Raw genomic sequence first — 12,573 nt, 5'->3', positions numbered from 1 at the left:
CACTTTGTGCTATCATCTCACATTTACCTAAACATGGCATTATTTTCCACCTTGAAACTTTGAATTGTGGGAAGTGGGCCCGCAGGAGCCTATAGACAATGGAGAAGGATGCAGGAAGACTGTAGAGAGGCCCCAGAGGAAGAGATCCAGCTAGGAGTGCCTTGACAGCTGCAGCTCCAGGATGTGCATGGGTCCAGAGACAAGAAGCAGTCTCACGGACCCCTGAAGACCCCCCTGTCTGTGACCCCCACCACTTCTTCCCTTGTCCTCCCCTCTCCATATATGGCCAAATATATCCCCTTGGCTTATCCCTTCAAGCCCCCTTATCACTAAACCCTGGGATTTGATGTTCCAAGCAGAGGTCCTATCTCTGTTCTCGAAACTTCTGTATCCCCATGCATATAAGCTGACTTCTTGTTCAAATAAATGCCATTTTGTAGGTCACATCTCGTGTGTGTCCTTTCTCCCTTACAAAATGTGCCACAAGGTCCGTCACGGGGGTCCCTGAACCCACACGCGACACTGAATGACAGAATGTCCACTTTTTTATTGTTCAAGTGTAGATTTTCTGTCCCCATACTTCACTTAAGACTTGAAACACCAAATCAGCCCAGCTGGTTACAGATCAAACTCTGTGGAGTCCCTGCCCAGGATGTACAGCCAAAGTCCTTCCACCTTGGACTGAACCAAGGCAAAAGACAATTATGCTGAGCTGCTGCTCTTAGACCTCCTTTATTTAGATCAGCTTTCAGGTTCTGCATTTTCATGGCATTAAAAACATTCTCTGTCTTTCCATTCTTAACAGTTTTTTTAATGGAAAACTAGCAAAGAAAACATATATTTCATAAAATATTATATTTTATATGAACAGGTGAGTGAATACATTGAGATACTCATACATTCCAATATAGAGTGAAGCCTTCAAATGGAAGTGTTTTCTTACAAGGAATCTCTCCCTACTGCCCAATCCAGTAACAGCACTAACAGTACAATTTACAGTGCAAGGCTGTTTGATAAAACTGTCCTGTATGAAACGTGGCAATGAGAAGGCCATCACTGTATAGAGGTGTATGGCGTGTGTCACACACAGCCATGACAGATGTTCCTGTTAAACTGAATTTAGACATACTGAAATTCTTAGACTTGAGAAAACCAAAAAGCTACATCTATGGTAGGCACTTTGGTACATCTAGTAATGTAGGCATATTCTACACCTAGTTAAGGTTCTGTCAGTAGTCTTATGATAAAGCTAATTTCAGGAATTCATCATTCTGCTTTAAAATTCTTTCTTGGCTGAGAGATCATTCTAGAATCTTAGCTAAATAATATACTTTGTCTGATTGCATACTTATCCAAGGATGAGGGCATTGGCTCTGAAAGAGCCAAACTGTTCTCTTGGATTCTTAATGCACATTTTTCTAACAGTCAAGAAAACTTACCAAAAAAAAAACCAAAAATCACTTCTGAATACAAAAAAATTCCCCATAATTCATAAAATTAGAGTTATGAGCTCAGCTATTTGGGCTGATACTCCCCCTTCAGCTCCCTGCTCCCATCACTGTGCTCAGGGTGTCACTGCTGCAGTGTGGCCCAGCCCACGGCAGCGCTTCAGGACAGTGCTAGCATTTCTCAGGAAACCTGCGTGGGCCACTGAAGTGCATTTTGGTCGTGCACCAAACACACTGGGTAGCAATGAAGCAAGTGGAAAAGTCACTTTCATCTCAGTTTCCCATCTCCTTTCCCATTTCTGTTGCTGTTCATTGCAATATTACAGAAGGTATAGCATAAGATACTATTTTAGCATAGTATTGTATAATAAAAGTAACACATGTCTTGTGCATATGCCTGCTGTATGAACTTACATTGCAGGCTGACTTGTCTACCTTATAAATCAGTGAAATATGGTGGTAAGGACAGCTCAAAGTGGTTAGAGATTTCCTTTATAATACAGAAAAACCCATGTCCTCAAACCTTCAAAAGGTACTCTAGAGTACAGCAATAAATAACAAAATCCAAGTGAACCTGTATAATAAAACTGTACTCTTTGTTATGTTTACTCCATTAAATGAAAACTCAGATTTAGAAACTGATTCGTGGACCTCATCCTCTATTTATACAATATTTATAGAATTCTCATTTTTATTTATAATATTCTATAGCATGATTTTCCAATAATACATTTATATATAAATATTAAAATGTTTATGTTTTGTACATTTTAAGCCAGCCACACCGGGCCAGAAACACAATAAAGTAAAAATGTTTTTCTGCAGTTTGTTTTTGCAGAGTATCACAAAATGATTAAGACCATTGTGCTGCAAAGACAAAAGAGATTCATCTGAAGAAATTAACATGCATTTAGAAGAAAATAACTATATCCTTTATCTGATTTTCTTCTGAATTCAAACCAGCATGAAAGAATTATAAAAAAATAGTATATATTTACATGGTACAGTATACCTTGGTGAGATACAAAACAAGGCAGGAAAACAGCAGAACATATTCTTTTCACTTTCTATTAGGTACAGCCATCAAAAAGATCAATTTAAACACAAAAGGTTACTTTACTGTACTATTGCACATTACAGTAACACACAGAACTGTTTAGCAAATAAAATACAAAGTTTAACAATGAGAAAGGCTATGTCTACATAAAATGACCAAGTGTTATAAAATTATTGGGGATGTGTCTAAGAACTAAATCAGTAAAGCTATAAAAATAATATTGGTACATCTGTGAAAACAACGCGTTAAAAATGTATAAAGGTTGGCAAAATTATGCTTGAGGAATTCCCGGTATCCATGGGCCTAACTTGCACCATGTGGCCTTGTACCATCTTCTGTCAAATCATACCTGAGAAAGGAAAACAAAAAAAAAAGGAAAAGAATTTTTTTTTACTTTTAGTGTATTATTAAAACTATTATTAACACAGCAGTTATTGGTATGTAGTATTTTTTATTACTAAAGAAAATATTATACTTACCACTGGGTCCAGCCTTTAGCAAGTTCTTCAGATGCCAGAGGTATTAATAGCTGTGGAAAGTTAAATTACCAATCAGTGCATTGTGTGTGTCCTTTAAAGATCAAATCTGACAATCCTGTCAATTCCAGTGTAAGCGACACCATTAGTAAACAATGTATTTTACATCCTTGTCATCATAGCTCTCTGCTCCCTGCCCGACTTGTTGGAAAGTTTGAAGTTGGTGGTTTTGACCTCAAAATCCAGACCCTTCATAGGCACAGTCCTAGAGCACCTGACAGCATGACAATGGCCACACTGACAGCCTTCCCTTCCTGGGAAACAGGGAAATTGGGGCCACTCTTCACCATGAACTGACCGTGATTCTGTACCTCTCGTCCTCTTCAGAGGGCAAATATAGCAATTTGCAAGGGTGTAGGAATTTACTATTCCTCTTTCATGCTCCAAATCACATGGGTAGGGAATGGGGTGATTTAGTGTGTACCTACAGAACACTGAAGTTATAAACACTGATGTTGCTACTGGGAATGTCTCCAGCAGCAGTTCTTTCTCATGGATTTTACAAACTGGAATTTTCATTTCTTGTGCATTTCTCTAAGTACTCTTGCTTGTCTTTCCAGTTTTGTCTGAACATTTTCTGAGCTATCACCTGGTTTCTCCTGGTTATTTCCTTTCTCTGATGATACGATTATTAAATCAGACAATCACATTTCTTTTGTTACTATGAACTTAATGCTGTCTAAAAGAGATTACTGCCTCATTTTATGTCTGCTCTGCAGTTTGTTCCTCCCTCACTAAAGCTTGGCCTATCAGGCATCTGTGAATTCTGAAAGCCTCATACCTGACTCAGGTGCTTCAATCAACACTTACAAGCTCATATCTCAAGAGGATTTCAGTTTTATATAATAACATACTGTATTAACAGAATTTGCTTATTGTCAACTTACTTTGCCGAGCAGCCCTTTATCTTTGGACAAGAATCCACCACTGTTCTTCACTGCTACATCCAGTGTTCTTCTCTGTACTTCAGGCAGGGAAACACTGAAATCAAACCTGGTAGGCAAAGTGATGCTTTAGAGGGAATCCTGTGCCCAAGGTGCAATTTCAGCTCCTACAGCTAAACGGCAATTTAAATCAAAACCAAGCCACCCCCTTCCCCAAATAAAAAAATGAGGTCTGAGACAATTGAAGAAAAAAATCCCAATGTTTTGCCTAAAATTTTCCTTCAATACTATGCTCAATATCAACATCCAATGTTTGAGACTTATGTTACTTTTGATCTCTGGAAGGCATTGGTAGAACAAAACACACAAACCAAAACAAGGGAAAAGTCAAGCACTGACTCCAGAGAGAAGAGAATGTGGAATCCTACTACTCTGACAGCTCAGCATCAGTATTCTCCAAAAGGGACAGACTGGTCAGTCTTACTGATCCTTGGTACTTGATAACCAGAGCTCCTTTTCTTTCCTGGCACTCTAAGGAAACACATCCACTTTTAAGGAAGAATGCACTTTGTTTGCTAGAGCTGAAACTTTGAGAAAGTGAGGACAAGGTTATATCACAACCTACATCTATTTGTCACTACAGTTCCTAAACAGCTTTATTGCTTTGCAATACTTTTTACTTGGAAAGGCACAGTAAAATAAATCTATTACCTGGAATGAACAGGAGATAGCATCCTGCACTACCAGGAAAACCTACCAGAGTCTCTAAGTAGCAATTTACAGATATCCCTTGGACAGAGGGAATGAAGTGTTGCTTTTCTTGAGTTAATTTGCTGTCTGTAGAGAAAGATCTTAATTGAAAAGTGATGGGTGGGAGACTAAGGGGCAGACATGTGAGGGAAACTACCATCAAAAAGCAGAGTTCAAGGATAAGTATTTTTCTGCATTATAATGCTGCACAAGCTTGTATAAAACTTCCAACATATGGGCCAGGATATAATCCATGAGGAAACTTCCCAACTCCCTGGATGCTGAGAAGTGCTACCAAGTAGAGTGAGCAATTTGACTGTGAAGAGATACTGGCTGGCCAGTTCCCCTGAGAAGGCAACACCAGCCAGGCAATCAGCCAGACATGATTCCTGGCAGGAAGGGACACCAACAGCACTGGGCAGCCAAAGGCACTCGTGTTCTGTCTCCTGCCAGCTGAGTGCATGCTGCTGCTTGGCTACCAGCACAGGAGGGATGGAACTGGGGCAGGGTAAAGCAGGAAGGAGAGAAGTGACTGGGAACAGCAAGAAGGGAATAGTGAAAACAGAGAACAGAAGGATGGGAAGAGCTATTATAGCAGAAGAGAAAGGTATGATCAAGTCTGATGGTGACAACAAGGAGCTCCAACAGTTCCTCTGTTTAGGAAAGCTCCAAAACCTTGATTTGACAGCTTGGTAGTTACATGCCATAAAACTGCTACACATAGTTTAGAACATACATTTGATCAAACACTGGGTTTAATGTCTTCTTTGATACGTGTGTTTTTCTTCTTCCTGATCGTCTCTTATCGGGCAGCAAATACATTCGCACATATGGGTCAGATCCTTCTTCTGAGAACGCGATCAGATTTCTGTGGCCACGAGAAACAAGGAAAAGCACTTAGAAAATCAACAGGACATTGCTGAATGTAAGTGTCTGCACTACTATCATTTAATTTAGTACATGAAGCAGTCCTGGAACATCCTGCACAAAGTAAGATGTGCAGGATACAGCACACAGGTAACAGCAGTGGAAAACAAAAACTAAAAAAAATGCCAAGCAGTGACTTGTTCAACACCAGAGAAATGGTAAGCTGACAGCAGAGGTGGGAATACAATGTTTCCTGAATTCAAATTCAAAGTTCTGATATGGCTTCTCAAAAATCATGTGTTTGCCATTCTGTGCAAAATTCAGTCTCTTAGGTCATTTTCATTTCAAATCTGACAGAGGCACAACAGACAACTACAAAAATCACAGCAAAATCTTCAACAAAGTTTTTAGTGATTCTGAGCATAGCTCTGTATGCTTTTATGTTTACAGGTATGTTACCTTAAAAATAACAAAGATCAGCTAGACAACCAGTTTAAAAGTCAGTCAAGCTATGAAAAATTTACAAAGAAATATGAAATGAACTTGGGTATTTTGTGCTCACCTGCAGGAATGCACCACCACAATCAGTTTGTTTCTTTGTGAACTGTGACGAATTGTCAGCTGAATCTGTCCTAGTGGAGACTGCCCCAGGGTTGTTCCACTGCAGGAAAAAGCAGAACATTACGCTTAGTTTTTAAAATGTGTATTAAAAGTAAGACCCAACTGAAAGATATGCCAGGTAGTTTTCCCAGTAATCACGTATTATCATTTAATTTTTCTCTAAACCAGCATGAAAGGGAGAGCATGTGAGCATATCATGTTCCTTGTCCAACAACTCTGCTCTCCAAAATGAGCCAGGGATTCTTGTCAGTTTAGAGCTCAGCTGCTCCTCAGCACGTTGAAAACCATTATCAGTAAAGAACTTGCTTACCCTAAAATCAACATTAAAGCAATGCCTAGGAAATTGGAGAGAACAGAGCTGCAAACTGCAATGAAAACTTCAGGAATGGGCTACTCTTACGGTGGCGTCGAGCCAATCGTAACAATACAGATATTCTTGGGATTAAGACAGTGATACTTAAACCCACTTATTGTCTTAAAGCTCAAATCACAGTATAAACACAACCACTGCACTCTTCTATAGCTAGTATAACAATGAAAGTAAGATTAGAATCAATTTACACTTACAAATACAGGTCATGCCTAAATAAAAAGCAAGTACCATGTTTAAGAGTTTTTTAAGAACGGTCAATGTTTGCAGAGCTTCCTCATCTCCATGAAATTCTCATTTTAGTTTCTGTAAACTTACTATGAGTATTTTCCATATTGCACAGGACAGCATATAGCATATTTGGCATTTTTCAGTCACCTGAGGGGTGTCTTAACTTCAAAGGAGAGGTGTGCCTCTTGTAAACACCTACTACAGAGTGACTGCTCCACTGAAATTCCCAAGTCATTCACTTTAAAAATTAGAATGAAGCATTTAATTTTGGTATTTTCTTATTTAAAAAAGATAAAAAATAATCAGGGCACCTAAAAACTTGTGGCTTGCAATAAATGACCTCTTTACCAGGAGCTTTACCACTCTTATCAAATGAGAAATTATGACATTTCTGTATGAAATAAGTCGTATTTCAATATTTATCATAATTAACAAGGTCTAACCCAGTTTTAGGCCAGAAGAGAGACTGGCAAAATGAAGAGAAGTCAGCAGAGGATCACAAAGATAAATGGGAATCTGGAGCTCATAAGCAGGTGGTGGATTTGTACAAATTGAAGAGACAGCCAACATTAGACTCAGTTGCAGCCTTTCACTGCTTAAAACAGACATTCTAGAGAAGACCAAGTCTGACTCCTCATGGCTGTACGCAGCAAAATAACAAGAGGTCACACACAACTTGCAGCAAGATAAATTTCAGTAGAAATGAGAAATGTTTTCACAGTGGAGTGGTTAAGCACCAGAGTTGCTGAGAAGGTTTTTAGAATCTCTGTCACTGGAGATATTCAAAACTTGTTTGGACAAGGCCAAAGAAACCTGCTCTAACTTCGAAGAGAGATTTGCTTTGAGCAGAGGGCTGGCTGACCTCCAGAGGTTCAATCCAACCTATATTATTGCATTGATTTTGTGAACACAGAGAGAAAAAGGTGAATCAATTCAATCCCTTACAAATAAAAAAATAATATCTTTCTAATTAGATTCACAGAGAAGCTACATGCACAGAGAAGGAATGGTTTCCACTCTCCCATTCAGAGCAGAACTGCTGCTCAGCTGTCTGTGCTTGGTATGTATGGCTGCCCATTGAGGCAAGTAAAAAAAAATAAAAATCAAGAATTTAAGGAAGCATGGCTGCAGCAATCCTCACTGACTGAATAGTAACTGAATGTCCATTTAACAGACTTTGTAGTCAACTCTCCCTCTGAGTAATTAAAAAATACCAGCTATATTCAACCTTAATTGGCTTAATTAATGCTAATAGGACTCAGTGGTGAAAACAGGCAACTATTACATGGAAGTACAGAGTGCAGCTGTGAGAACTAGGTGGACTTGATCTTTCAGGTGACCACGGGCCACGGTAACTTCTAATTGCAGCATCTGCCTTAACTGAGGTACCAGGAAAAAGCAAAAAATCACAATGACGGAACAGTGGAAAAATACGACTGCAGTGAGAACTGAGCACTCCTCCTTTGGCTGCACTGGAGACATTTTTTGTAAATCAACTTGGATGTGCTGCAAACCCAAGTAATTCGGGCCCTACTTCTCGAGCTGTCGGAGCCTCTGGCGCAGCTCCTGCGTGGCGATGGGCAGGGAAATGTCTGAGGCGATGCTGGGCGTGGGCTCCTTGACCGAGAGGTGGCTGGGAGAGCAGGAGAAGTTGGAGGCATGGAGGCTGGAGGAGCTTCGGCTCAGATCTGTGGGCCACTGCGGGCTGGCATTGGGAGCCTGGCCTTTCTCAGCTGCATCAGTCTTTTTATCACTGTCAGTCACTGGGGAACCTGGAACAGGCTTGTTCAAATCAGGTGTAGGCGAGACGGGAACCTGAGGCTTAAAAGATGATTTTCTTGCATCTTTGGAAACAGATGGCCTTTTCACTTGGGCTGAGTGTTGATGATCTGGAGATCTCGCCTGCTTTTCAAGAGAAAGGACCTAGATATAGGAGAAATACAGATAAGATTACTATTTTCAGTATAAAAAAAAGGAATAAATGTGTTTCTACAAGAGTACTGGTTGGTGACAAGTTGTAAAGTTCAGACGCTAAAGCGGAATCAAAATATTCACATTTATTCACTCTATAACAGGAAATGTTTTGCATGGCAAAACACAGCTCCACCTTCTTCGTGGCAATTGCAGTAACTTTGAAAGAGTGAGATTCCCCATTAATTTAGAATTATTCCCTTCCTGTGTTTCTGGTGCAAGTGCTATTTAATTTGTAGCTCTAGCTATCTGGAAAGCTATTCTATTTTTTATTTCTAGTTTTTTTAAAACTGAATCTTACATCACAATTTCTTCTCACTCATTGTCCTTACCTTCTCTTTCATATTTATTAATTATCAATTTATTAATGACATGTAAACAACAATTTTTTCTCTAGAAAAGAAAAAATAAGTTTGACAGTGTTTGCAAAGAGATATACTACCTTATTAAATCAAATAATTTATCTCGGGAAAAAGAAAACCAACTTTCAAATATGCGAGTTTTGCCTCCAAAACTCCAATGTGCTTGAAAGATGGTTTGAATTTTTCTAGTACTATGAACATATTTCTTTTCCCCATAAACTTTATTCTTTTAAACCATCAAGTCCTCAGTTCCATTTCTAGATAAAGGTGATTTCTGATCTGTACCCTACTGAGTCATAGGAGATTTGAAGGAATCCAGATTCCAAATGGGATTTCTAAACGTAAAACCAGGGGAACCTCAGTTTCAATTAACACAACTGACAGTGTTTTGTTTGCAGCATTGTCTGGTTTTGACATAGAACGTATTTAAATTAAAGGTTATCTCAGTGTACTGACAGCACTGCAACAACTAAGGACACCTGGCATGTGACATCAAAGGAAATGTACCATTATCTCCCTCAAAAAGCCAGCAGACCAGGAGCCACAACAGCCTTAAATATTCCGATATTTACAATGGGAAAAAAGTTTTAGAGTACCCTGAGTGCAATCTTCATGTTTATAGTGCTGTTTGGACCAGAGTTGCTCAGGTGGAACCGCTGATGCATAGTTAAGTCTTCACTCTCTAGCAACTGGCTAAGAGGCAGCTTGAAGTTCCCCAAAGAACACTGGTGCTGTTCATCCCTCACCTGAAGTAACACAAAAAGCAAGTCATTTTGCACCGTCTGCTTTTGTAAGAATTAAGAGAAAGAAAAGGAAATTACATTTTTTATTTAAAAAAATAAATCCAAACAATACTGTAGTTTGTTCTTAAACCAAATTTCCTTGATTTTAAGATTACTTTACACTGATGAAGGCAAATACACTCAATGCCTAGTTCCTTCAAACCTACCTTCTACAGCAAAAGCAAAACAGAGAGATAACCATTACATCTACAATCAGAATAATTACATGGTTTCCAAACTCTGTGTGAAAATGCATTCCCACAACTGTTAGAGGAAGAGTAACTAAGACAGCCCTCATTTACACTTCAGTTGCTTTGAATTATGTCAATAACATGGCAGCAGTGTAAAAGGACACAGTATTTGGATAAAGCAAATACTTCCTTGGTATGAGAGAGGAATAAAATCAGTGGCAATTTCTTTTAGCAATTAAGACTGCTAGTTCAAAACAGGTATCCATAATTTACTTGTTTGGGGGTTTTCTTTGGTTTTCTGTGTGAGTTTTTTTTTGTTTGTTTGTTTGTTTTGCTTTGTTTGGGTTTTTTTTAGAGAAGACAACCGTTAACTATGTTCTTCTAGTAAGAGTCTGGTTATAGTCTTTCCTTCTTTTAGTAGTAAATAAAAATAAACATTTCATAGCCTGGTCTTACAAAAAAACACTTAAAGTATAATTTTCATGGTGTTCACAGTAAGTCTCCTTTCATAACAGCTTTTAATGTCTGAACATAACTACTGCAACGTCTTAGGAAAGGAAGTGTGAGAGGGAGACAACATACCTCAACTTCAAGATCTTGTCTTTTGGGATTGTGTACAAAGAAAGTAAAGTTTTCCTCCCATACTGGTTCATTGGTCTTGTATCGAATCTGAAGTCAGAGAGCAGGAAGCACACAAATTATGAAACAGTTTAAAGTCAGTGTCAGGAGTTGAGCACGTTTTTCCTTTTGCTGTTGCAAAAATTATGTCTGAAACTTGACATATTTAAACAAAGGCCAATGGGATGTACCCACCCACAGCATATATAGCATCACATATAAAATTACACAGAGGACATGTAGTAGAATATGCTTTGCATGAACTTCACACCAGGCAATGAACAAATGCAAGGTCTTCACACTAGCATGTTCTCTCTTCACATGGTAAGTGCTCCTTGGTAAGTGCTTAAATAAACTCAGTGAAACTCCTAGAAAAAAGTATTTTTCCTTCTTATCTCCAGTTAGCCATGTGGAAAATTTCACTGCCAAATCTCACTCTTTTCAGCAAATCAATAATGCAAGGGGAGGCAGAAGGGGAGAGAGAAATAGGTGCTCATTGAAAAAGCCATCCACGGGAGCAAAGGACTTGGATTTTTATCTCCACTCTCCAGTACATATCAAAACTAAGAATCTTTAGGATTTGGGACGTGAAGAAGCCAAATTAGATGTCCTCTCCCTCTGGCTCACTGACACTTCTACTTTAAAAAAAAAACAAGCAAAACCCTGCTTTGCTGTTGCTATTTTGTCTTCATGAGGTGTTTGACTGCACAGAGGTCAGTTATGGGCAGGTGTGCTGAATGCCTTCAGTCAGAATCAGGGGGATCACCATCAAGATCAGTCTCATGCCTGGCATCTGTTACAGGCCACTCAGTTAGGAACGGGACATGGATGATGCCACCTGACAATTCAAAGCTGTCTCAGGTCTGAAGAACAAGGTTCTCACCGAGAGCTTCAACTACTCTCATGTTTTCCAGGAAAGCACCACTGTTGGAAGGACTTCTCCAAATGACTGAAAATCCCATCCCTACCAACAGCCAGTTCAAACTGAGTAAGCACCCGTTCAGTCTCTGCCTGCTCGGTGGCAGTTCCAGTTGGGGGGTCACAGTGCAGGGCATGTGCTCAATGGCCTGGCAGCCAAATGCCAAGCCCACAGAGCCACCCAGTGTTTGAAGACAGAGCCAAGAATAAAGAGCAGGAACTCACCTTACTTTCCTGTGCCTTGTGTCCAACTGACAGCAAAACGAGTGGGTTGGGATTGCTGTTTATTTTCTTTCCTGACTGGTAAAGAAAAAGCAAAAACTTTGCCTTCAGAATAAAGGGAAACCTCTCTCCTCTGAAACTTACTGATTGCATCTTAAAAATTCAAATCATAAGCATTCTACTCTATGTTTATCTGTCATTCACAGTATTTTATTCAACTGGCATGAATGGCAGACTGGCTATAACTGGTGAACAGATCCACATGAAGGCATCCAACTACCCTGAATATGCTGAAGCAAAACCCCACAATCAGCAGGAGTTTTAGACTCCTTTTCATTTTCTTTGAATGAACCTGGTAAGGTGCAAATTCTTATCTTTTAATGAGCATTACAACCCCCAAAGCTAATGAAGCATAGTTAAAACTGCAAAACGAGTTTCATGCAGATGAGAGATATGAAGAAAGCACAAACTCAGGAACTTTATATACATTGCTGTAGTACTGTTAAATTAGATGTGATACCAGAACACTGATATTCTCTCCTTTTCAGTTTGGGGAGAAAGAAGATGCATTATAATGTACCTGAGGGATATTTCTACAGTTTACCAAATACTCTTTAATAGAGAATCAACCATCTGCCATATCTGAGCCTTGCTCACCAGCTGTATAATATTACATCAAACTGTGAAAATAAACATCAGTTTAGAAACAAGTTATATATGCAAAGGAAAATTCCCAACTACATTT

At 39.2% G+C, this 12,573-nt stretch overlaps 1 protein-coding gene across 2 annotated transcripts in view; it reads right to left on the bottom strand.

Annotated features, from left to right (window-relative positions):
- Positions 1-374: 374 nt before the first annotated feature.
- The window catches only part of ESYT2 (extended synaptotagmin 2), a 77,514-nt gene continuing 65,315 nt past the window's right edge, over positions 375-12,573 (bottom strand). For both annotated transcript variants that reach the window (XM_027886124.1, XM_027886125.1), the window contains 10 exons: positions 11,832-11,906; positions 10,653-10,739; positions 9,694-9,843; positions 8,299-8,687; positions 6,105-6,203; positions 5,412-5,543; positions 3,929-4,034; positions 2,985-3,034; positions 524-2,854; positions 375-385 (listed from right to left, as the gene is read on the bottom strand). In XM_027886124.1, coding sequence (XP_027741925.1) covers positions 2,809-2,854; positions 2,985-3,034; positions 3,929-4,034; positions 5,412-5,543; positions 6,105-6,203; positions 8,299-8,687; positions 9,694-9,843; positions 10,653-10,739; positions 11,832-11,906 — 1,134 coding nt within the window. In that variant the 3' untranslated portion in view covers positions 375-385; positions 524-2,808. The remainder of the gene's footprint in view (positions 386-523; positions 2,855-2,984; positions 3,035-3,928; positions 4,035-5,411; positions 5,544-6,104; positions 6,204-8,298; positions 8,688-9,693; positions 9,844-10,652; positions 10,740-11,831; positions 11,907-12,573) is intronic.

Source organism: Empidonax traillii, unplaced genomic scaffold (genome assembly GCF_003031625.1).
Source record: "Empidonax traillii isolate 1590-97213 ecotype Southwest subspecies unplaced genomic scaffold, ASM303162v1 scaffold178:size2223814, whole genome shotgun sequence".
Classification (NCBI taxonomy): Eukaryota; Metazoa; Chordata; class Aves; order Passeriformes; family Tyrannidae; genus Empidonax; species Empidonax traillii.
This window is presented reverse-complemented; position numbering and strand designations above follow the sequence as displayed.